General features: G+C 38.8%; 1 protein-coding gene across 1 annotated transcript; it reads left to right on the top strand.

Moving 5' to 3' along the window:
- The first annotated feature begins 6813 nt into the window (after positions 1 to 6813).
- On the top strand, positions 6814 to 26618 carry LOC106926617 (chloride anion exchanger). The gene is made up of 20 exons (XM_088003239.1): positions 6814 to 7693; positions 11071 to 11210; positions 11700 to 11810; positions 12848 to 13008; positions 15673 to 15837; positions 15931 to 16083; positions 16445 to 16527; positions 16664 to 16811; positions 16904 to 17017; positions 17857 to 17934; positions 18020 to 18115; positions 18225 to 18331; positions 18731 to 18800; positions 19148 to 19240; positions 19322 to 19417; positions 22546 to 22773; positions 22864 to 22918; positions 23429 to 23574; positions 24752 to 24811; positions 25227 to 26618. Exons 1-20 carry the CDS (start codon positions 7563 to 7565, stop codon positions 25257 to 25259), a joined length of 2268 nt encoding a protein of 755 aa, XP_087859365.1. The 5' UTR covers positions 6814 to 7562; the 3' UTR covers positions 25260 to 26618.
- The last annotated feature ends 145 nt before the right edge of the window (positions 26619 to 26763 follow it).

Genomic DNA, 26763 nt, shown 5'->3' with positions numbered 1-26763 from the left:
AACAGGTTGCTTTTTGCTGGTTCTTTTTGTCCCACAAGTGTTGCGTATTTGCATTGCTTATCTCTGATGAGTCTGTTAAAATCTGAAAGATATCATCTGAAAAAAAACCCCACACAGATTAACTGAACCAATAAAACAGCGGGTTGGAGTAAATTTACTCAGTGATTCTGAGCAGAAATAATGATATTTACAGGTGCTGGTCATAAAATTAGAATATTGTGATAAAGTTCATTATTTTCCATAATGTCATGATAAAAATTAAATTGTCATATATTTTAGATTCATTGCACCAGACCTTGGGGGAAGCAGTGGACTGAGTCTGGAGTAGAAACATCCAGAGCCACTGTGCACAGGCGTGTGCAAGAAATGGGCTACAGGTGCCGCATTCCCCAGGTCAAAGGTCAAGCCACTTTTGAACCAGAAACAGCGGCAGAAGCGCCTGACCTGGGCTACAGAGAAGCAGCACTTTGGACCACTGTTGTTCAGTGGTCCAAAGTACTTTTTTCGGATGAAAGCAAACTTTGCATGTCATTCGGAAATCAAAGTGCCAGACTCTGGAGGAAGACTGGGGAGAAGGAAATGCCAAAATGCCAGAAGTCCAGTGTCAAGTACCCACAGTCAGTGATGGTCTGGGTGCCATGTCAGCTGCTGGTGTTGGTCCACTGGGTTTTATCAAGGGCAGGATCAATGCAGCAGCTATCAGGAGATTTTGGAGCACTTCATGCTTCCATCTGCTGAAAAGTTTTATGGAGATGAAAATTTAATTAGGTCTGGAATCGGCCCTTCTCCACAATCTTCCTCAGGGTCCGGTCACCTCTTCTCGTTGTGCAGCGTTTTCTGCCACACTTTTTCCTTCCTACTGACTTCCCACTGAGGTGCCTTGATATAACACTCTGCAAACAGCCGATTCGTTCAGAAATTTCTTTCTGTTTCTCACCCTCTTGCTTGAGGATGTCAGTGATGGCCTTCTGGACAGCAGTCAGGTCAGCAGTCTGACCCATGATTGCGGTTTTGAGTAATGAACCAGGCTGGGAGTTTTTAAAGGCCTCAGGAATCTTTTTCAGGTGTTTAGAGTTACTTTGTTGATTCAGATGATTATTTTTATTGCTCGTTCAGAGAACCTTTTCATAATATTCTAATTTTTTGAGACAGGGATTTTGGGTTTTCATGAGCTGTTTGCCAAAATCATCAAAATTAAAACAATAAAAGACCTGAAATATTTCAGTTGGTGTGCAATGAATCTAAAATATATGACAATTTAATTTTTATCATGACATTATGGAAAATAATGAACTTTATCACAATATTCTAATTTTATGACCAGCACCTGTATGTAAGTTTTTTACATTTTTCATCATTTGGTTCATTTTACCTCCATTTATGTAAATCAGCTTCATTCTGTTTTATCTTGCTCTCATATTAACTGTCTCACAAATGAAACTTAATGAATCATCAACAGTTCATTAAACTCCAGGAGTATCAGTATGTATTTGAAATGTATTCCTACACAATCATTTTCCTTTATGTTGACTTTTTGGTGTTTTTTTTTGTTTGTTTGTTTGTTTGTTTGTTTCCCTCTGTACTGCAAACCTGAAACCATTTGAAAGTCAGTTTACTGTTCCTTTACAAGTTGCTGCATTTGTCAGAAAAAGGTTTTCATGGCATGTTGACTGTGCCTGTTGGAAACATGCCAAATCTTTTCTGCCACTGCCAAACAGCTTTTGGTGGAGGCAGTGTGATGATGTGGGGTGGAATCTCCCTTTAGTGGAAAAAACATGCTGCAAAACTACTCAACCAGAAGAACCTGAAGTGTGTCTGCAGCTGAAAGATGACTATAAGCAAGTGCCAAAAAATTCCGGCTGAATTTGTCACACTTTCTACAACTAGTGGTCTGACATGAAATCAGAAAATGCTTCAAAAAAGTATCAGCCTGAGCTTGTGCAGAGTTACGGGAACCGCATGTTGCAGCTCTTGCACAAAACACAAAAGCTGGCATTTTAACAGGGTTGTGTAACTCTTCAGATCCACTCTGTCGTTCATCTTCAGAATTTCAGATCACCAATGAGAAGAGCAATAAAATTCTAATCCCACTCTAATCTTGTGGTTTTATTGTGGAGCTGGGTTAAAAACTGGGTGGAAATTCCTGGTATGAAGTTGTAAAAATCAGCAGACTCTCCTCTGATAACAGGAGTCCTCTTTCAAGCATTTTGGCTTCAAGATAAAGATACCAGCCTAAATGTTGGGCCGTTATCATTTCTTGATCAGTGCCACGCGTTTGAATGTAGCATTCACACCGTCTGCCCAGATAATCTTGCAACATCTTCTTGTTTCTGTCTCATACTCTGACTCACAGTCACTTTGTTGCATTTGTTCATCAGAGAATTGTAATTCAGCCCTTTCTGGATGCTTTTGCCTTCATTATATCTGTTTGTCTTGTAGTTGTGGAATGCTCACTCACCTTTATCCAGACCAGGTAAATCCTCTGATACCCATTGACGTCACTGTTGTGGCATTTAGTGGAATCTGTCAGACCTGAGACCCTTTATTGTTGCGGTTATCAGTCTGATAGAACCGTGCCTTGTTTCTTAGAAGCACAGCCTTTCCTGTGTGTCTCACTGCTTTTTGGTCATACCTCCAGGACAGTTGGGGATATTCTGTGTGCCACGTTTCAACTTCTTAGTATTCCTTAGTATTAGTGAGACTGAAGAGTCTCACTAATACAGAAACATGACCGAAGCTGGAGCTTTGGTCATGTTTCTGTCTGCTGAAAACTCTTACTTGAGTATGACTCAGCCTGCATAGACAGAGCCGTCGAGGCAGTTTATAGATTTTGAAAGTCGTATCTTATGTTTTATAAAAATCTCCAGAGGTTTCCGGATCCCGGTGTGTCTGTGGGTTCTCTCCAGATACTCCAGCTTCCTCCCACAGTCCAAAAACATGACTGGTACGTTAACTGGTACTTTAAGGTGTGTTGTTTGCCCAACCTGTCTCTGTTTCCCTACAACAGACTGGCCACCTGTCTACGGTCAACCCCAACTCTTGTCCAATGACTGCTACCGACTTAAACATAGTTTTTTTAAAACTTACATATGGTTATTAATATGAATTGGTTAGGATACTTTTCACATCTACTTTTGCAGACATTTTGAAGTAATTCTACTTTTACCCGAGAACACCTTTTGGCTTCGCTGTCCTCTTCTGCTTGTTAGCACCATTCTTTGTTATTTGATGAGTGATGTTGGTGAATTGGATTCAGTTCAATTCAGTTTATTTCTGTAGCATCAATTCACCAGAAATGTCACCTTGAGGCACTTTACAAACTGAACTCTGTACACATACGTACCAATCAATACTAGTTATTAAACAGTGTATTAAGCTCCAGTTATTAGTTCAAAACTTTTCAGTTTAGTTTCTATCTGTTGGGAACATCTGGACCAATCAGACCTCTGATGTATGATGGAGATGATTATTAACAGCTTCACATGTGAGAAGGAGAATCTGAAATTCTATTCTGGATTGAACACGGAGCCAATTAAAGCTAAAATAGGAGAAATATGATCTCTCTTTTTTAATTTTCATCAGGATTTGGGTCATCAACTGTTTCTGACTGAGCTGATAACCAGTATGAGGAGAAGGAACCATGTTGTAGTTGTATGTGGTTTTCTCAAGCGTTGCCATGGCCTCTGTTTGCAAAAAGAATAGATTCTTAAACTGTGAGTAAGTCTTTTTTCATCATTTCAATCATCAAATTTAATGAACACATCAAAGGAGCTGAATAAACTGCTGGGCATTCCCTTGAAAGGATTAGGGATTTGTTTTTCCGGGTGCAACCCAAACACTCTACTCCATAGACCTGCTGGTTAGAATCAGCTCAGAGCTGTTAGCAAATAAACCTGACATGACACGACACATATAATTTATTGCTTCCTGTGTTTGATTTGATCAGAAAATCTAAGTTTTTTTTTCTGCCGATGTCGAGTCATGCTGACATGGCAAGTAAAACGTGACACAGTGAACATTATGTTTCAAAAGCTCTCGGTTGACCCACTTTTAGAGAGGAAAACTCGGTTATTAAGGTGGATTGAGCACAATAGGGATTTTGTACCAGCACAACTTGACTCAAAATTCAATCAACTAACCAGAAAAGGCATTACATCATAGTGCGTGATTTCTTCTGGAACTGATCTGGAAAGTTTCCAACAACTGCAGGAAAAATTTGACCTTGACAAACGAGACTTTTTCAGATACTTGCAGATACTTATGGTGCCTCTTATTAAAGGCACCACTTTGATAAGAACATTAAAATATTGGGAAAAAAGGATCAGGACCTCATTAATATCTTTATTAAGGTAAATCTTATAAGAAGAGGCTGTCCAGACTATATGTGTGCTTAGAAGCCAATAAAAACCATCAACATTATATAATAAAAATACATGGGAAAGGGAGGCAAAAATAACGCTGATGGAGAATGAGTGGCTAAACATATGCCAAACCAACTCCCCCATCGCTAGCTCAGGACATTGAAGGGAATTTTCATGGAAGAATATTGTTAGGATTTTTATAACCCCCAAAAGAACATTTTCTCAGACCGGCAGAGTTGAATCTGGGCTTTGCTGGAGACGATGTAACAATGTGATGACTGACCACTTTCATATTTTCTGGGGCTGCCCATTGATTTACTCCTATTGGTTAAAGGTAGCCAATGAGATAAGAGTAATTCTTGGTTTTGAAATTGAGCACAATTTTAAAAATATATATCTAAGTAATTTACCAAATGAACTCAACACTCAGGATAAGTATCTTTTGAAAATAGAAAGTCACATGTGGTGACAAAAAGCCTGACAGGTATTTCACAAGCAATAACTGCTTTGACCCCATTCACATTAAACTGTTCTTATCAGACCATAAAGGGCAGTGAAAAAGTATTTGCCCTCTTGTTATATCATGAATGTATTATTAACCACATGTTTCGGACACCTGAGTTCAATTTCATCCAGACTTGATTCCTGTAGATTCAAAATTAAAAAAAAAAAAAAAAAAAAAAAAAATCTAAAATAGAAACTGCCTAATAACTTGAAGTTATCAGGCCGCCCGGCGCCTGATCACGTCGTCAGAAGCAAAAACTTGCAAAAATACAGACATGAATAGGAAAATGCACATCCCTGGCTGAACAGTGTCAGTGAGGATAAATACAAGGCACATTTGAAAATGTAACATAATGTTATGATTCAGCTTCCTGTTGTGCCTTAAGTTGAATATTGTGGGTTGATTGTCTTGGATCCTGAGTTTAAATGATTACAGTACTCTTAGCCAATTTTATCTTTAATGGATTAACTGTTATTTTGCATGGTCATATATTCTATGGTATTTATTTCTGATTTACAGTTAAAAATATTTAACAAAGAATGCCATATGCAGTGCCACAGATTGCATTTTTTTTTAAACCAGGCCAACTGGTTTTAAAAAGAATTGACTAAATTGACGCTAGATTTTAGTTTACTAAAATTTTATTAGAATTAGTTGACTAAAAATCAGACAATTCTAATCACTAAATTATGTCTAAAACTAAATGATATTTTAGTCAACAGACTAAGGCTAAAACTAAATAAAAATTTGCTGTCAAAGTGAACACTGCATTAGTATCGGTGGCGTTTTGGGTTGAACCAAATTTTACATGACCTGTAACCATTGGTCTTCATGGTCTTCACTTATTTATAAAAGCATGCCATGTAGAAAATGGTTAACATTGTTCCAACCGCTATCAAACATTAATCCTCTCACTGTAATTTATCACTCAGCATCATGTCACATAAAAAGAGGATTTTTAAAAATACTATCTCGCGACAAACTCGCAATCAGCCCATACTGATTTATTAGGGTTGCTCATGTGTGATAAGAAATTTATCTGAGATTGCAGTCAAAATCGTGCACGATCACTGTCTGATTAAAACTGTTAAACAACCGTTTGATAAGAAAAATCACATGAAGGAAAACAGATTTGACTCCTAAAAAAAATAAATAAATAAAAAAAACAAGGAAGAAAAAACCCTCACGTTTCCCACGAAGCAGAGCCCGACCTGTGCTGGATCCTCAGCAGAGACGTGACAGATGCTGCCACCACTTCATTCAGCTGAGGTCATTCACACACTGTAATGTTTGCATTTCAGACTGAATACAGTAAATGAATCATCCACAGGATGTCTGACCAATCTCAACACTTTGATTCTTCATTCACCTTTCCAGTTGTAGGATTTTTTTTTTTGCTGTTGCAGGATGAGTCGGATTTAATATTTTTTGTCTTTTCTGACTTTTTTATATTTTCTTCTCTTTTGTTTTTCTTAATTTCTAATAGTGTCTGAAGAATCCCCTGAACGTTCCTGTGTCTGCTCCTTCCTGTAAAAAAACTACTTTACTTTATAAAAACAATAATGTTGTGTGCTGACCACATCCTCCAATGCACTGAAAGTTGTGCTCACAGATATCAGTGGGAACAATGGTCAAGGGTAAGGGAGGCGTCCAGCGGTTGCGTGAAACAGGGACCTCATCATAATTGCTGTTAATAATTACAATCGTGATAAGCAACTGAGGTGGCATTTATTGATGGCAGAAGCATCTGAGGTCCCAGTTGATCCCTGGGTGCTGGAACAAGAGCAACAGAGCAAGAAAGCTTACAACTCAGGAGTGTATGAGGTATGTGGAATAATAAACCACTACATATAAAACGGGAATATTTATACCCTGTATAGCACTTTTGGATAGATGCAAACTACATTTCGTTGCTTGAATGATGATAAGTTGAATTCTATTCTATTCTATATAAAAAAACAACTAAAAATAATAATATAAAGTTCTTTGGCAATTTTTCAAATGATTTACACATGAAATTAAAAATTTATTCTAGCCTAAGAAGTTTTATTGCTAAAATGAGAGTGAATTTTGATAGCAAAAATATATATTTTTTGTCTTTTTTTGGGACCTACACAGGATTAAAACTAAAGAAAATGTCTTGTCTAACAAAAATGATTATTTAAAAAGATGAAAATTTCAGCAGGAATTTAAATCTAATTTTTTATAACAGTAAAAGTGACCGATGATACGAGGTAAAGTCAGATTATTCTAGGGAAGATTTCGCATTTTAGTCTAAAAGATTTTACTGTGAATTTCATCATCTATAGTCTACATTTAATCAACTAAAATGACACAAACTAAAATGACCCCAAATGACCCATTTGTAACAAGAACTACATGGTTCTGTCCCCAAAAAAAAAAAAAAAAAAGGTGACTCAGAATAAATACAAAGTTGCTGCAAAAAGTGAGCATTAGTTACAATTCTAGGCACTCGTCTCTGATTGGGAGCTAAAACAGAGGCTGTCAAATCACTTCGCCTGGTTTTCATGTTCTGTCTGAATCTGAGGATCTGGAGCTTCTGCTGCTCACTGTTATTAATCTTTGAAAAGTGACGTTCAAAGGTAACACATGTTTTCTCCTCCTGACATAATGTGATTATTAGGCCTTAGAGTCACATTGCGGGCAGCAGCGGTCCTCCAAACAGCAAAGGCAACATGATGCGAGCAGGAGCCAGGCAGTATGTGGTGGCCAGGCCGCTGTACTCTGAGGATTCATTCAACGAGGAGCACAAGAAGGTCTACAGGCATCACAAGACAGCCCTGGACCATGTCAAGCAGTACTTCAGGTACGGAATACACACACCTTTGGTCTTAAAGAAACTTTTTTTATTATTATTATCAAATGTAGACAGTCAACAAAGGCACAGCTGGATACTGATGTATGAATTTCCACTTCAGGAGTTCACAAACTGTCACGTTTTTAAAAATCTCAAATTTAGTAAATGGCTTTGTGATCATTTGAGTTGATGACATCACAAAAGGCAAAAAAAAATAAAATAGAGCCAATTAGCTACCATTAGTAAATAACCTGGACAGAACACAAGTTCTGTCACAAGAAGGATGAATTTAATCAGAAGCATGCCGCAAAGAACAAGAAGAAAAACAAGTGTGAGAATTTCAAAGAGCTCCAATCAGGTCCCTTGTGTGATGTCATCAAAGACTTGGATGCTTAATTTTTGAAAGACATATTTTGATAAAATAAACTTTTTCAGGAAAAGTAACCAAAGATAATTGAAAAACAATTTCATAATCTTTGTGTAGGCGGCAAATTATACAAAGTAAATACAGTTTCACTTAAATCTGGATTGCAACTTTAACATTGGATTTTCATCATTTCTGACTCACCCTACCTCTAGACTAACTTGAGAGCTTGAGCATTCGGTTAGGCTGGACTTAAATAAATGAACTGTGGAAAAATTTGTTGCTGAAGAAGACAAAGTGAGCAAGTTTTACTGTCACTTTGTTGAACTTCAGCTTGACTTTTACGTTTTAAACCGAGGTCTTTGTTCAGGTCAGGGTTTACAATGCTTAAGTCCTAAATCCCCTGAACATCTGCTCGTATGTACAGGTGCTGGTCATAAAATTAGAATATTGTGATAAAGTTCATTATTTTCCATAATGTCATGATAAAAATTAAATTGTCATATATTTTAGACTCATTGCACACCAACTGAAATATTTCAGGTCTTTTATTGTTTTAATTTTGATGATTTTGGCAAACAGCTCATGAAAACCCAAAATCCCTGTCTCAAAAAATTAGAATATTATGAAAAGGTTCTCTGAACGAGCAATAAAAATAATCATCTGAATCAACAAAGTAACTCTAAACACCTGAAAAAGATTCCTGAGGCCTTTAAAAACTCCCAGCCTGGTTCATTACTCAAAACCGCAGTCATGGGTCAGACTGCTGACCTGACTGCTGTCCAGAAGGCCATCACTGACATCCTCAAGCAAGAGGGTGAGAAACGGAAAGAAATTTCTGAACGAATCGGCTGTTTGCAGAGTGTTATATCAAGGCACCTCAGTGGGGAGTCAGTAGGAAGGAAAAAGTGTGGCAGAAAACGCTACACAACGAGAAGAGGTGACCGGACCCTGAGGAAGATTGTGGAGAAGGGCCGATTCCAGACCTTGGGGGAAGCAGTGGACTGAGTCTCGAGTAGAAACATCCAGAGCCACTGTGCACAGGCGTGTGCAGGAAATGGGCTACAGGTGCCGCATTCCCCAGGTCAAAGGTCAAGCCACTTTTGAACCAGAAACAGCGGCAGAAGCGCCTGACCTGGGCTACAGAGAAGCAGCACTTTGGACCACTGTTGTTCAGTGGTCCAAAGTACTTTTTTCGGATGAAAGCAAACTTTGCATGTCATTCGGAAATCAAAGTGCCAGACTCTGGAGGAAGACTGGGGAGAAGGAAATGCCAAAATGCCAGAAGTCCAGTGTCAAGTACCCACAGTCAGTGATGGTCTGGGTGCCATGTCAGCTGCTGGTGTTGGTCCACTGGGTTTTATCAAGGGCAGGATCAATGCAGCAGCTATCAGAAGATTTTGGAGCACTTCATGCTTCCATCTGCTGAAAAGTTTTATGGAGATGAAAATTTAATTTGGTCTGGAATCGGCCCTTCTCCACAATCTTCCTCAGGGTCCGGTCACCTCTTCTCATTGTGCAGCGTTTTCTGCCACACGTTTTCCTTCCTACTGACTTCCCACTGAGGTGCCTTGATATAACACTCTGCAAACAGCCGATTCGTTCAGAAATTTCTTTCCGTTTCTCACCCTCTTGCTTGAGGATGTCAGTGATGGCCTTCTGGACAGCAGTCAGGTCAGCAGTCTGACCCATGATTGCGGTTTTGAGTAATGAACCAGGCTGGGAGTTTTTAAAGGCCTCAGGAATCTTTTTCAGGTGTTTAGAGTTACTTTGTTGATTCAGATGATTATTTTTATTGCTCGTTCAGAGAACCTTTTCATAATATTCTAATTTTTTGAGACAGGGATTTTGGGTTTTCATGAGCTGTTTGCCAAAATCATCAAAATTAAAACAATAAAAGACCTGAAATATTTCAGTTGGTGTGCAATGAGTCTAAAATATATGACAATTTAATTTTTATCATGACATTATGGAAAATAATGAACTTTATCACAATATTCTAATTTTATGACCAGCACCTGTAGAGCCTTTAAACCTTGTTTGGCTTTTAGAAAGCAGTTACAGTTGAGTTTCTTACTTCAACCATCCAGCCAGGCTCCCAGGCAGCACTCCACATTCTAAACATCACACATTTTATATTCAGTCAGGGTTCACCGTCTGACATCAATTTCCCCACTGTGGAACAATAAAGCGTATTCCGGTTCTATATTGGAAATGTAGGAAAAGTAAATATTTAATCGCAAAGTCATAGATCAGAAGATGAACAAACCTGTCCCAGTTTATTGTCTCGTAGGAGTAATTTTCCACTGACAGTCCCCAACATTAGCTTCTCAAAACAAATTATAAAAGATAAAAATTGTTCAGAATAGATTTAAATCTAAAGATGTTTTGGCAATTAAAAACGGCCCATTATATTTCATGTTTTTTCCGTAAAGCAGATCAAGATTTACTTGATTTTTTTAAAACTTTCTTTTACTCTAGTTAAATAATAAATAATTTATCATTATTTGGTTTGAAACAACAAATCTGTTCCACATTATATCCATTCGTAATAGTTAAATAAATTTATGTGAGATTCTGAAAACTTAAAGCTGTTGAAATGTTCATCTGGTATAGACGAGAAAGTTATCACATCTTTATTTTTGCCGTATTGTGTAACAGACTTAATCTAAAACCAATTAAAGTGCAATTTTGTCCAAAATATCCCATAATGGGATATTTTCTGCCTTTCTTTTCCACCCAGGTCAACCATTCCTCATATTGATCAGGCTTTTACAGATAACTGAATTTAACCAAAAAGTTCCTTATCACACCAAGAGAAACAAAATTCTGTGGTCTAATTGACTGACATCTAGAATTCCAAGCGTGTGTGAAGAAAAACAGGCACCGTTCTTCACTTGGCTAATAGCAATCTAAATATGTAAAGACAATTGATGTAGGGATGAATTACCCTACATATACAATTATAAAGTCTTTATACTTTATAATGTCTTGCCTGTGTTTCTGTTTCGCCCGGCCTCAGATGTGATGCCAAACGGGCCAAGAACGCAGCTCTCTCTCTGCTGCCGATCATAGGCTGGATGAAAATCTACAGAATCAAAGAGTGGCTGCTCAGTGACATCGTGTCTGGTGTCAGCACAGGACTGGTGGCTGTCTTGCAAGGTAAGACTCAACGGCGTGTTCACCGAGTCCCAAACAAACGCAGCAGAAGACGACTTCATCCTGATTGGATAACAGCAGGTGAAACGGTCCAGACTGACGGCTGATGGGATCTTGCTACTCGTTAACGTAAAATGTGCATCAGTGAAAATGCTTCCTTTGGTAATTAATTTTCCTCTGAATGTGCACACGCAACATACATACCCAGAAGTGGATTGGTAAATGTTCAGCCACGCTGCTTATCTATGTACGTCACATCTCTGAATGGACAACGGCTGGTTGTCTTAATCTAAGGAATGTTGATGATCCTGATGTTATGCTGTTGTAATACACACAACTATTTGTCTCTTTTCAAACAAAGGTTTCTACTTCTCTTCCTGATCACCAGCTGTCGTTTCTAATGAGCCTTTAAAATAAACGTAACCTGCTTTGACTAAAAGACATTACCAACGTACCGTGACTCTGTTAACGTTTGTCGTTGTTGTGTTGCAGGTCTTGCCTACTGCTTGCTGGCCTCTCTGCCTCCCTGGTATGGACTCTTTGCTACCTTCTTTCCAATCATCCCCTACTTTTTCTTGGGCACCTCTAGACACATCTCAGTGGGTAAGGCTGACATTCAGCAAACAATCTGTCTGTGAAAAACTGAGTTCTCTACTTTGTACTCTCAAAGAAACCATTTATTTCTCCTATTAGTTAAGTATTTTTGATGAGTTGTGAAAATAATTAACCATTTCTAGAATGCCATAGTGTTCTAATAATATCTAAAGGACTAAAGACTCCACCCAAAAACCAATTAGTTGACCTGGGACAAAATAAAATGCAGTGGTCTTCATCAGATGTCCCTAGAGGTCATCTGATGAAGACCAGATGATCTCAGATTTATCTCCCACAGCCTGAGATTTTGAAAAGGTTTCAGACTCTGATGTTCTGCAGCAGTTGGTCCTCTAGCTTCTGATCACTGGAACATTTCCTTGAAATGGGATGATGTACTCCAAAAATATAATTTAGAATTTTGTCTTTTATTGCTGCTCTGTTTAAGGTTGCATTCACACCAGCTCTGTTTAGCCTGCTTTAATCCAACTCTAGTTTGTTTACCCAGAAAGTCCGGTTCATTTGGGGAGGTTTGAACGCAAAATCGAGCTCTCATGCTGCCCAAAAAAGTGGACTCTGGTCCACCTAAAACCTTGTTTTTAGAATTTGGTTTGATTGAAGTGGATTCCAGCGCTGTTCCAACGCCAAGCGGACCAGAGATGATTAAAATATGTGAAAGTTAAGCACCCAAAGTTCCAGTCCTTCAGGACGATGAGTCTTTGCCTTCTTCCTGATGATAGTTGGCAAAGTTGAACAATGGTGTTGGAGCAGTTGATCTTTGGGAAAATTTTGACAGAAAAAAAAAAAAAGAAATCAAGGTCATCCACAAACCTATCAGTTCCATTCTGGGTACAGCCTAAAACGGCTACAACAAAAGAACCAAACTTCAGAAGCATAAAGAGAGAAACAGAAAGGTTAGGATCTAGCGGGAGCTGATGAACAGGCCGCCTGCTTGGGCCAGGCCAGGTACAAATAAGTCTTTATATGTCATCTCAAGGCGAACACTCAAGTAATTAAACTATACACTTCACAACCTTTCTATTCTGCAGGTCCTTTTCCAGTCATGTGTCTGATGATTGGCTCGGTGGTGACTAGACTCATCCCAGACGAAGGGCCAGCTGCCAACATCACAGGATTTTCTGGTCTGACGGTAGACGAGCAGAGAGTGTTGGTGGCCTCCTCTCTGACCTTCCTCGTTGGCATCATGCAGGTCGGAAAGCTTTTTAACCTTTCAGTTCATTACGTCAGTATCTACTGACAATGGAAAATAACAGACAGAAAAGACACAATGTTCTACAGCCACGTTTTAGTCAGTAAATACATCCAAACCAAGGTTGTTGTTTTATTTCCCAACACGTTTATTGCACCAGAAACGAGATGCCATTCAGACTTGGCAAGAGGACTTGTCTCTGCTGAAAGAAGCTACTGAGCTCATCTTGATAAGAGCTGATGATGGGCAGCCACAGTGGCAAATGAAAGTTAAATGTTCATGTGACCTCAGCCGTATCTCACACGCCCATGGTAACTATCCATGAAACTCTCTGTTGCCTTGAATGGATTAGCATGGCTTAGCTACACTGAGAAAGGTACTTGTGTAATTAACCAGTTGACCTCGAGTCTCTGCCAAAGGTTACTTATGTTGGCAATGATGTGCCGGTGCTGCAGATCTGCTGGTGTTTGTAGGCACAGTCATCTCTTAGTTTTACAGACAATAGTCTGAAACTGGAAAATATTGAATAAGCAGCTGTAAAAATGCCATGTTGATGTCAATGGTTAAGGAGAACAAGGTGACAGTGGCCAAATCTGTAATGGACTTAACAGGTCAAGCTAAATTTATGTGTGTGGCACATTTCAGCAACAAGGCAGTAGAAAGTGCTTCACACCTTCAAGTCGAATCTTGAAGCGGATGAGCTGTAGAACCAGTCCATAATATGTCAAACCAGGGCTACAATTTCAATGGGTTCTTCAGATAAGAGCAGAATATTTTAAAGAGAGGCAAAATTTCATAAAATGGCACTGTCAGGAAAATACACAGTACTGCTCCTTTAAAGTTCCGTGCACTATGAACACTTTAGTAACTGTATGAGCAAGTAAACATGAACTCATATAATTTTTTAACAGAATGAATTTGTGTATATACAGGTGCTGGTCATAAAATTAGAATATTGTGATAAAGTTCATTATTTTCCATAATGTCATGATAAAAATTAAATTGTCATATATTTTAGACTCATTGCACACCAACTGAAATATTTCAGGTCTTTTATTGTTTTAATTTTGATGATTTTGGCAAACAGCTCATGAAAACCCAAAATCCCTGTCTCAAAAAATTAGAATATTATGAAAAGGTTCTCTGAACGAGCAATAAAAATAATCATCTGAATCAACAAAGTAACTCTAAACACCTGAAAAAGATTCCTGAGGCCTTTAAAAACTCCCAGCCTGGTTCATTACTCAAAACCGCAGTCATGGGTCAGACTGCTGACCTGACTGCTGTCCAGAAGGCCATCACTGACATCCTCAAGCAAGAGGGTGAGAAACGGAAAGAAATTTCTGAACGAATCGGCTGTTTGCAGAGTGTTATATCAAGGCACCTCAGTGGGGAGTCAGTAGGAAGGAAAAAGTGTGGCAGAAAACGCTACACAACGAGAAGAGGTGACCGGACCCTGAGGAAGATTGTGGAGAAGGGCCGATTCCAGACCTTGGGGGAAGCAGTGGACTGAGTCTCGAGTAGAAACATCCAGAGCCACTGTGCACAGGCGTGTGCAGGAAATGGGCTACAGGTGCCGCATTCCCCAGGTCAAAGGTCAAGCCACTTTTGAACCAGAAACAGCGGCAGAAGCGCCTGACCTGGGCTACAGAGAAGCAGCACTTTGGACCACTGTTGTTCAGTGGTCCAAAGTACTTTTTTCGGATGAAAGCAAACTTTGCATGTCATTCGGAAATCAAAGTGCCAGACTCTGGAGGAAGACTGGGGAGAAGGAAATGCCAAAATGCCAGAAGTCCAGTGTCAAGTACCCACAGTCAGTGATGGTCTGGGTGCCATGTCAGCTGCTGGTGTTGGTCCACTGGGTTTTATCAAGGGCAGGATCAATGCAGCAGCTATCAGAAGATTTTGGAGCACTTCATGCTTCCATCTGCTGAAAAGTTTTATGGAGATGAAAATTTAATTTGGTCTGGAATCGGCCCTTCTCCACAATCTTCCTCAGGGTCCGGTCACCTCTTCTCATTGTGCAGCGTTTTCTGCCACACGTTTTCCTTCCTACTGACTTCCCACTGAGGTGCCTTGATATAACACTCTGCAAACAGCCGATTCGTTCAGAAATTTCTTTCCGTTTCTCACCCTCTTGCTTGAGGATGTCAGTGATGGCCTTCTGGACAGCAGTCAGGTCAGCAGTCTGACCCATGATTGCGGTTTTGAGTAATGAACCAGGCTGGGAGTTTTTAAAGGCCTCAGGAATCTTTTTCAGGTGTTTAGAGTTACTTTGTTGATTCAGATGATTATTTTTATTGCTCGTTCAGAGAACCTTTTCATAATATTCTAATTTTTTGAGACAGGGATTTTGGGTTTTCATGAGCTGTTTGCCAAAATCATCAAAATTAAAACAATAAAAGACCTGAAATATTTCAGTTGGTGTGCAATGAGTCTAAAATATATGACAATTTAATTTTTATCATGACATTATGGAAAATAATGAACTTTATCACAATATTCTAATTTTATGACCAGCACCTGTAATTCAGTTTGTTCTGTATAGAGACATGCCTTAAAATTAAAGTTGTGTGGTGAAATGTGGAAAATGAGACATTCAGAATATTTCTAACATCTTTAATGTCCTAAGCAAATTCAAATGGATTTCTCTTTGTTTTCCAGCTGGCAATGGGAATCCTACAGGTGGGCTTCGTGGTCATGTACCTGTCTGACACCCTGGTCTCCGGGTTCACCACAGCTGCTGCCATCCATATCCTTGTGTCTCAGTTAAAGTTTGTGTTGGGGCTCCAGGTTCCTGGCATCAGTGGACCCCTCTCCCTTATATATGTAATTACAAATTGTTCAGTCCTTTTCTCACCTTAACGCTGGAAAGGGAACGACGAGGCGGTTTATCCCTTAAACTCCGGCTGTGTTTTTCAGACTCTTGAGATTATCTTCAAGAAGATCACGTCCAGCAACGTGTGTGACATTGTGATCTCCCTTGTGATCATGGTGACGGTGTTTCTTGTGAAAGAGCTAAATGACAGATACAAATCTAAACTGCCTGTTCCCATCCCGATAGAGGTTATCATGGTGAGCAATCGTTGTGAAACATCTTTCATAGTTTTAACTGTTTTCTTATCTGACAGACGCAGTGATAGCACAGGTTTAGGTTGGGATTAATTTTATAGCTGTAAATACCTTTTAAAGTGACATAAGGTCACAAGGTTTCTGATGAGGTATTACAATTGGACATTGTAATACCTCATGAGAGGTATTACAATGTCCTTAATGTGCTTAATTATGCGTCTAATTAAGACATAATTAGACAGCTTTATTTGTCCCTAAGTGGGGGAACAAATAAAGGATTATTAACTGTATTATTATAAATCTAATAACACCAATTATGAGTATCGTCTAGTTTTGACCCCCATCTTCCCTGTGTTCTCCCTAGACTGTTATTACTTGTGGAGTTTCTTATGCTTTTGACTTCCGGACCAGATATGGCATTGACGTTGTTGGAAAAATTCCCCTAGGGTGAGTAGAATTTGTTCTATCTTGGATTTACTTTGATTGGCTAAAACATGGCAGAATACTTTGTAGGCAAGTGTTTTTGTTTTAATACTAATAGTATATGGATTACATTTGTCTGACGGGTTGTGTGCTGCTTCAGATACGAGCCTCCAGTCGCCCCAAACCTTCAGGTCTTCCAGCACACGGCAATGGAAGCTTTCCCAATGGCTATAGTGGGTTTTGCTGTGGCCTTCTCTGTGGCAAAAGTCTATTCTATAAAACATGATTACACAATAGATGGAAACCAGGTATGCTGCAACACTGACTAGATAAACGGTCCAGTATGCTTGTGATGTGTATCTCCGTACCAAGGCACGATTTCTCTCGGCCCTGGCTGCAGGAGCTGATCGCCTTTGGAGTTAGCAATATCTTTGGAGCGTCCTTCAAGGCCTTCGCAGCAAGTACAGCGCTTTCCAGGAGTGCGGTACAAGAAAGTACAGGGGGAAAAACTCAGGTAAAATGAGCAGTTGTACTGATTAATATTTATTGCAGTTGATAAAGGGGTTTATTTTAGACAACCTGATAGAGTGGATTTAAGTACAACTATACAGCCCTCTTGCGTCTCCAAAACAGAACTCTGTTTGTGAAAGTCTCATTTTTTCCACATAATCAGTGCATGTTTTACTTTTAGGCCTTTAACTGCAATATAGTAATCTAGTTGTATAAATACTATTCCAAGGACACTCTACACATCTATCTGCATTTACTTCTCTCACAATAAGGTATTATTTAGCCTTCAAAGTCACATAAAGACAACGCTACACAACTGATAGAGGAAAAATATTTCTTCTCTAGCTAATTGTCTGTAAAAGAATACATTTCAACATTTACGTCTGTCTCGTGGTCTCACTGCTGACTGTTGTTGCCATGACATCAGCAGTGTTGTGACCTGATCTATTAGTTTATGATTGTTGTTTCCATTAGATATAATAATCCAATTTTTCATAATCCGGGGGAATCAATTTGACATATTTCAATTAAAAATGGTGACAGGCTTCAAGACAGTGTCGATATGGACTCAATGTAAACATATGGTAGTCATGGCTACATCATGTTTTAGAATTGCCATATCCACATTGAAAATCAATGTAAAGACCTGCTGGGATTAATATCCTTTGCATTCTTCCAAGGCTTTTTGTTTTTCTGTTGCTTGAATATGATATTTTCTCCTTTAAAGAAATATTTATGTCACTTAAGACACTTGAAATAATTTACAAATCCTTACAAATATGCTTCTGATTGTTTTAGTCATGTGGATTTCCCAGTCTGATGGTTTTTCTGCATTTTTTTCAGATTGCTGGTTTACTATCAGCTGTTATAGTGATGATTGTCACTTTGGCTATTGGATATCTTCTCGAGCCTTTACCAAAGGTAAGAGAACTACAGTCTGCTAAAACTGAGACACTGCCAAAGAATCAGGTCTCTGAAAGGAACTCTTGTCCCGGCGTTTTGACAGTCTGTACTGGGTGCCGTGGTCATCATCAACCTGAAGGGCATGCTGATGCAGTTCAATGAAATTCCTTACCTGTGGAGGAGAGACAGGCCAGATTGTGTAAGATATCAAACAATTGAGTTATTTCAGGAAAAATGTTCACAGTCTTACCAACTGAGTTAATAAAGATCAGTTAACAAAAACAAGTACTTCTTCTTGGCATGTATAGGTGGTGTGGATGGTCACCTGCGGAGCGGCCATCCTGCTGGGGCTGGATCTTGGATTGGCTGTTGGTCTTGGTGTGGAGTTGATCTGCGTCGTCCTACGGGTTCAGTTGTTAGTATCTTGCCAGGGTCTAATTCCTGATGTAACAAAAACTCTAAATTACAAATGACAAATAAATATTACGATGACGCCACTAAGTTAGCCTGTTGTAGAAATTCCAGCCTACCAGCTGTTAATCCCAGGTATCCGTGGATTTCCAAGAGTTTCTTTTATTTTAGCATGCTAACACAAAGCATGCTAACATACAGGTAGTGAGATGGCGGTTTTGGCAGACTTGAGCCCAGTGTTTCCCAATCATGTCAAAACTGGTATAAGCAAGAACAATTAAGGTTTTGAGTATGTAACATAGCAAGTGAAGCAGTTATCCTAGCACTCTCAATACACAGTTGATAGCTACCAGATTTAGAAAGTACCAATGTTAAACTTTTATTGCGTTTCTTTTTTTTCCAGCCCTCGCTGCAGTGTGCTAGCCAACATTGAGGGGACAGAAATTTACAAAGACAGGAAGGACTACATCTCTGTAAGTTAGCCACCTTTAGCCTTCTTTATATCTATCATGCAGCAAGCTATAAGTAGCATGAGATTTTGACACAAAACTTTAAACTTTAGCTATGTTACATTTTACAACCAAAAAGATATTATTTGTATCATTTTCTTTGTACGTTAGAATTAAACACAACTTTGTGTCTGTCAGTTAAAATCCATGTGAGCTACATTGCTTTGTGGTTTTGACGTGACAAAATGCATTAAATTTCAAAGGGCATGGAAGCTATTGCACAACGCTGCCTGTCTTCTGGTCATTGGGTGTCTGTATACTCTACCACACATTTACAATAACTTATGCTTGGTGATCCTGATGTTCCACAGATGAATGAACCAGAGGGGGTGAAGATTTTCAGAATCCCGTCCCCAATCTTCTTCGCCAACATGGACTTCTTTAGGAACAAGCTAGTGGAAGCTGTAAGTTTCACCACAGCATACACGCTTTCTTAAAAAGATACATGGACATTTATCTTATAAATTTGATCCTTTTGTTTTCAGCTTGGCTTCAATCCTCTGAGAGTGTTGAAAAAAAGGAACAAAGCTCTAAGTAGAATCCGGAAACTTCTGAAGAAAGGTGACCTCCAGTGGACATCGGTGAGTATTATTTGTTCAGCGACAACTAGGCCTGGCGCGATAAACGATAAATCAATTAATCGCACAATAAACTAAACCTATCGACCTCAGTTTAATTATCGGCTTTATCGTCTCTTCCTGCCTTTTTTCTTTCTGTTGATGACACTGAATGAAAAAAGGCTCAACTCCGTCCGGTGCTCTCCACTGAACCTCCCATCCTCATTTCCTTTGTGTAATGTCCAGCGCACACTACACGAGTTGTGGGCCCATTTTGAAAACCTGAGAGACACATTAGCCGACAGAAATCCTAGGTATAACGGTTCAATCCGGTTCGATCGTGCCGTGTGGTGTCCAGCCACATGGGCACAAAAATAATGGCTACAAGTCCATTTAATGTCTGACTTGTAATTTTAAAGTCAGACATTAATCAATGCTTTACTAGAATCTACCTGTGATGCATGTGGCTAGAGTCAGCGTAAAGTCCTGACTGAATGAAAATCATTATAACCTATTTATGCCACGTTAACGAAGAACAGCTGAAAAGTTACCGGGTTTATAAACTGCGGTAGCTATTTGGCTCCAACTTCTCTCTTGGTCATTTCTATAATTTTTGCACGAAATGTTGAATAAATATTAATGTTGTTTCCACATAATGTTGTTTCCGCTGGATTTTGGGTTGCGCCGTGTCAGCTGTTTGGGATTCCCCTCGTTATTTCCCCTCAGAAAGCACTGAGGAGAATCCGCTCTTTCTGATTGGCTACCTGTCACATTCAGCAGGCTGCGTTAAGCTCCCTGTCGGGGAAAACCCCTGATTTAGATCGGAGCGGCCACGACGATCTACTCTACCGTAACACACCACACACTGCAGGATGATCGGTTAGGAAATCACCAGCAACAATCTTAGATCGGGCAACGATCTCGTAAGGGGAAAATAGGGGCAAAAAATCGTGTAGTACTGCATTAGGTATGTGCCCGTCTTCTTTATTTTAATCTAGTGATTACTGAAGGGCAATATAGTATACAGACTTCATAATCTGCACTCTTTTGGTTGAATGCAGTATTTATTTCCACTTTGGCTTTATGTTGTTTAGTTTTTTCATTCAAGTATGGTTTTTGTTAATGGAGACTGAGAATCCATTAACACTGGAACTGATTTAGTTTATCAGTTCCAGTGTTATGTGTTCTTTTGAAAATAAAGTGTATCTATCTATGGCAGAAAATCTATGCATTATTAGTCATTTCCATTAAATCAGTGTCAAAAGATTTTTAAACAATATTATTGTTTATTGCAATATTTTTTTAGACAATTAATCGTCCAGCAAAATTTGTTATCGTGACAGGCCTAGCAATAACAGCACGAGACTTTCACTCAGATAAACCGTTCCACAGCACAACAAAAGGTTGAGCAACTCAGCATCTGCACTGATATCGCCACCTTGTCTTGCTTTGATATAACTGTGAATTTTCAACAGTGAAACACACCCAGCCTGTCGCTTTGGTGCATTTATCAAATTCTCATCATTTGCAAAATAGGAAATGCATCTTGAAATAGTTTGTACAAATAGCATAAAGGGAAAAAAAAAACACTGTAATTTGTTAACAGACCATGTCATTGTGTTGCAGAAAGGAAAAGACAGCACTGTAGGACTTGGGACATTGTACCAGTTTAGGACAGTTTTAGAAAAAAAAGTCTAATTGGAATGTATAGAATATGTTTGACATATTATGACAACTTGTTCAACCATGCTCATGTTAAAACTTATACAACGAACTGATTGATTTTATTTAAATGGAGCAGTGCATGTTAGTTGTGGTAAATATGCCAGATTCAGCTAAATGTTCATTTCCATCCGTAATCACATAAAATAAACACCACAAGATACAAACATTCATCCAATTTCATACATAAAAATAAGAAATACAGTAAAAACAAATTAAAACTATATATAGCATAGCATAACTTGTGCGTAAATGTTGTGGCGGTAGAGACAATTCAACAGAAACCAATAAATTTGATCTACATGATATAAGCAACTGATAATGTAGGAAAAAGCAGAGAATTATTCATAATTGCTGGCATGTAAACAAATCTGACTTCCATATAAAACGAATCACCCTCATTTGGAAAAACCCCAATCGAACCGAGTGCAGATATGCTTTCTAGTAAACAGTGACAGATTTATTTCCTTCTATCAAGATTAAACGGTGTGATGGGACACAAACAAGCCTGTGATCCTGACAGTTCTCGTGCTTTTGTGTTGTATAGATAAAGATTTACGATGGTCTGATTGGAATTATCTTCCTCTTTCTGTGCCAGTAACCCATAAAAAAACAAAAGGTGGATTGTCGATAATCCCTTATTTTGCTCTTCCAGAGCATCCAAGACCAGGAAGTGTGATTAAAGTCAAGTTAAGACTGTTTAACTTGACTTTAATAATTAATGAAATATGCAGAAGTCAAACAGACATCATTCCCCATATTGACATAAACTAAAACAATGTTTCTGTAATAACATTGTTGAATCCAGCACTGAATGGTCATTAACAGACTCTTTGGTTACATTTCAAACTATTCATATTATTCACATTGTACATTTGTGAAAGATGAGGACACTGAGTGTGTCTGACATGGACATTTAATATCACTTTGAACGATACTTTGTTTTACTTTGGTTTGTAGTTTGCACTGTAAAAAAAATCAGGTACACAGACTAACGATTATTGAAAATGCAGTCAGTAATCTGCAACATGAGAACATTCAGAATAACATCCCAAAGACATTTCCATCGTTCCATCCTTCATTTGCATGTAAATACCAGTCAATAATGCGCCGAATAGCATTTTTTCTAGAAATGCTACAAAAAGTTTTTGGATTGGCAGGTTTCCCATGAATGAATGAATTACGTTCCACAAAAAAATCCATGAATACTGAACTGTCAATAGATGGAGGTCCACTGTATGTAGAAAACATCCTGGTGACATTTTAACTGTCTTGTTATTCCACTATGACAAAAATGCCTTAAAAACATTGTGGATTTGCATTTGGCAACATAGCTACCAGTAAAGAGCCCAGTAAGAAGGAATCTATCTGCCATTTAAAATGTTTAAAATCTCCCTGATTAAAAATAAATCTATGTTTTCCTGCTGCAGAAAGGGTTCTTGAACACAACAAACGGCTCCCTGGTGGACCCGTTAGAAGACAGCGACAACGAGGAGCTGGACAAGCCCATCGACTTCAAGGACCTTCCCATCCGCATCGACTGGAACGCCGAGCTTCCTGCCAACATGGTGGTTCCCAGGGTGGACATCCACAGCCTGGTGCTGGACTTCGCTGCTGTCTCCTTTCTGGACATATCTGGACTGAAGGGACTCAAAACCGTGAGGGATTCTGTTTCCAGTGATCTGAATATCTTCTTATCGCTCCCACCTTTTCCCCTACCACCTTCATCTCCTCCGTTTCCTTTGCAGTTGCTGAAAGAACTGGTCCGTGTTGAAGTTGAGGTCTACATCGTAGCTTGTGATCGTAAGTGTGAAACTCCGGTTCCGACAAGTTCCAACACCGTTAGCAGCTTCATCTTTAAAATGTCCATTTTCTCTGGTTCATCAATCGAAAAAACACAAGAAAAGAGACAGCAAAAGACTTGATACCAGGTCAAAGTTCACCTTTCAGCAGAACTATGACCCTAACAGACTGCCAGAGCTACATCAGAATGGTTTAGATGTGTTAGAATGGCCCAGTCAAAGTCCAGATGTAAATCTGAATGAGAATCTGAAAATAGATTTCTACAGATTCTCTCCATCCAATCTGACTGAGTTGGGTTGTTTTACCAAGAAGAATGAGCAAAAATTGTAGACTTCCAGTGTCGTCTTTCATTTGCATTTAAGTTGACAGTCCAGTACGAATATTGGAAGTTGAGTTTAAAGCATCACACCAAGACTAAAACTAACTGATTTTGAAAAGACATAAACTAAAGCTCTCACATCAACAGAAACAGGAAGTTTTGATGTAACTCTCATTTCTTCTGATCCATAGCGTACATCCTGGAGAAACTCCACAAGTGTTGCTTCTTTGATGAGGAGGTTCAGCCCTCCATGTTCTTCCTAACGCTGCACGACGCCATGCTGCACATTTTGGAGAAACATCCAGAGACGACAGAAAGGAAAGCAGTCCGGGATAAGGTTAAAAACCTCCTCATTAGATCACATCACGACTGGCAACCGTTTTCTAGTTGTCTGACATTAAATCAGACTAAACGCTTCCTGTTTTAGCTCAGTTAGGATCACCAACAGCACTCTATATGCTAAACAAATGTTGCAATTTTTCTTTTCTTTTTCTTTCTTACATTCTTCAAACTCTGAAGTTTAGTATTTATATTGAATTGCATTAACTGTATGTCTTAGATTAAACGTTTCAGGCATGAATCCATAAACTTGTCTAGATCTTATTTGAAGTTCTAGAACTAAAATCTACACTTTGCTGTTCTGACGTCGCTCATAACTAATCTGCTGTTATACTGAGGATTAATGTCTATTTGGAAGCAACTTTAACTTCCTGGGCCAGCCTTCTACACCCAAACACTTTCACCTCTGGGTGACAGAACCCGTCTCTTTCCTGACCAGCAAAATGCTGGTCAGGAAGGAAGCCCACAATTTTGGAGGAAGCCCATAATTCTCTTCCTGCTTTCTTTCCACTTCCCTGTGATGTCACACAAGGAAGCAGGATGCTCACATCCACAGGACAAACTACAAACGTCTAATTTGAAGGCAGAATTTAGCAAATAAAACTAACTGCAGTAATCCCAACTGATCTAAAAATGGAGCTTTAGCAGAGGTTCAAGCTGGAAGACTCCGCCCCCTCCGTTCACCCATTGACGTCATGCTCATCCCCGTCCTCAGCCTGGACCTCACCCTGCACGTTCAATCAGCAATCAGGCTCTTCATAAGAGGATCCACACCCAAACCGTCAGACGCTTCCCAGCTGCGTTCAACCCACCACCTCCCCATCTCCACCCTCATCCTTCGGTTCTCCAGGATGGAACCCTTCCTGACCACCACCACCAGTGTCGGGCCCCGGGGGAGAGCATCCCTAATCAGTTATCGGGATGTTCATCGAGTTCACATCAAATCTCAGCTCAAATCAGCTGCCGGGGCCCGAGCGCCAAAGAACTGTTATTCATTGCTGTCATTAAATCTTTTAATTGTTTCTTGTTCTCGTCTGAGTCTTTCCAGATTGAACTGGATATGTCTTATGTCAGAAACGAAAAGCGAGAAATATTTGTATTTTTATCCAGCATGATTGGTTCCACCTGCACAATCAAAATGTACAAAACCTGAATGTGTTCATGTTTCCCTACAGATACTGACAACAGTGACGGTCCACCATCCGAGTGGCAATCTGAGGAGCAGAGATAAAAATGTAAGCTGATTTTTTATTTTTATTTTTTTCCAGCTGAAGCTTCCTGCTGTTGTAATCGTCCCGTACAGTCGGGTCATTGCCACTCGGTGCACTCATTGTTTGAGTTTTGGGAAATATTTAACTTGTTTCATTTCATTCAGCTGTATGTAGGTCAAGGACGAAACACATAAAGGACCACTCCAAAGAAATAAAACATGCCGTCTTTATAAGCTCATGCTTCGGTCTATATGCAGACCATAAGCCTCACTCTGAGCTACAGGCAAAGCAGAGAAATGTAAAAGTGAAGGAATAATCTGTTGGTTAGTTCTTACATATAAACTTTAAAAAGTGCTCAGCTCTGTTTATGTGTTTGTCACATAAAACCTCCATAAAGACGCAAAATGTGAAAAATACATGTGAAACTCTTGTCTTGCAGGGTCCAGTGCCAGCTGCAGAGACCAAGTTCTAACCGGGACAGAAGACGAAATCAATAAACGAAACGGCAAAAAGAAAAGAAGACTATATATTTTATACATCGCTTTATTTATCATGCCTAATTAATATATGTTTTAGAGATTACGGTTTAAATGATTGTAAAATCAATACGAAAAGGTAAATCCATATTGCATTGGGTGTAAAAAAAAATTTAATACAATCCCAGATTAACAATACATGATGAAATCTAACAAAACACAAGCGTGAAAAGACGGAGTTCACCTCATGGTGGCGCTAGCAGGAACAACTCTTACTGTTTTCGTCTCTCACATCATTCTGAATGGCTACAGGAACTGATTTATACACATTTCTCCTAATACCCCATCGCTTAACATCAATCAGGTTTAGATTTGAACTTTGACTGGGCCGTTCTGTTGTCTTTCAGCCATTTGAGCCGATTTAAGTCAAGCTTTAGCTCCTGGCTTCACATTCAGATGACAATGATGAAAAGTTGCAGTTTGTTTTCTGTCAAACATCCAAACATGGATCTGTGTATTGCAGACAAGCAACAACAAATGAAAAACGGACCCAATTCAAATTCAAGTCCATGGAGTCCAGATTCACTTAGGGAGGAATTTAAATCTGTTCCACTTTTCAGTCATCTTTCACATGAAAACGTTTGAACGTGGCTCTATAACTCTTCCCAGATTGATGGGCAGCAGCAGTTGTTTCCCTGAGGTCATCAGTGATGTCTTGGCATCGTGTTAACACACACACTTATGATGTGAAGTGTTCTTGAATTCGTGTTAACACACACCTGGATGCTCCAGAACAGCAAACATCCACCACTCAAATTCAAATTTAAAAATACTTTATTGATCCCAAAGGGAATTTAAAAGACATATTAACTAGAAATTCATGGGTGTTATTGTACAGTGATGGCTGTGGGCAGGACTCCTGCTTTTATCAGGTTTTTACGCTGATAATGATCCGTTACGTAATGAATTCCTGCAAAACATTTCATATTTATCTAAGCTTGTATTTACAAAATTGTAAGTTTTTATATATATAAAAGAAAATGTTTTATGTGATTGTTTCTGTGTGAGAAATATTATAGGACCTAGATGAGGTGCAGATGTAAATAAATCCATTCCATTTAGACTCTTTTTTATCATGAATTTAACAGCTTATTTTCAGTTTTTTTATATTGTTGTACATAGAAAATATTGTTATACCATTCAATCAAATGTACTGTTTTATTACAAAAGCCATATACTGTTTTTTATACTGTAAACATTTAATTTATAGACCATTTTTGTTGTAATAATGAATCTAAAAAATGAATAATTTTGCCAAAGTTCTGTTATCAAAATTAAAAATAACCTTTATATAATTTACTTTTATTGGTCTGTTTTGTGCTCATGGATATTTTACAGTATGATAAGGAGTGAGAGACATAATATCAAAACTTCTATGGTAGTATATTGCACACGTCGACTCATTGAACTATAAATCTGTGTGTTAATTATTGAACAGAG

Source organism: Poecilia mexicana, unplaced genomic scaffold (assembly GCF_051168715.1).
Source record: "Poecilia mexicana isolate PSO_F unplaced genomic scaffold, ASM5116871v1 scaffold_23, whole genome shotgun sequence".
In the NCBI taxonomy this organism is placed as follows: Eukaryota; Metazoa; Chordata; class Actinopteri; order Cyprinodontiformes; family Poeciliidae; genus Poecilia; species Poecilia mexicana.
The sequence above is the reverse complement of the archived record's forward strand: the minus strand, read 5'-3'. Positions and strand labels throughout refer to the sequence as shown.

Bases quoted from the DNA above. Each gene is read 5' to 3' on its own strand.
- LOC106926617 (XM_088003239.1), top strand. From the start codon at position 7,563: ATGATGCGAGCAGGAGCCAGGCAGTATGTGGTGGCCAGGCCGCTGTAC. The intron at 19,241-19,321 runs GTAAGTTTCACC...TTTTGTTTTCAG, and splicing joins GGAACAAGCTAGTGGAAGCT to CTTGGCTTCAATCCTCTGAG. The intron at 22,919-23,428 runs GTAAGTGTGAAA...TCTGATCCATAG, and splicing joins CTACATCGTAGCTTGTGATC to CGTACATCCTGGAGAAACTC.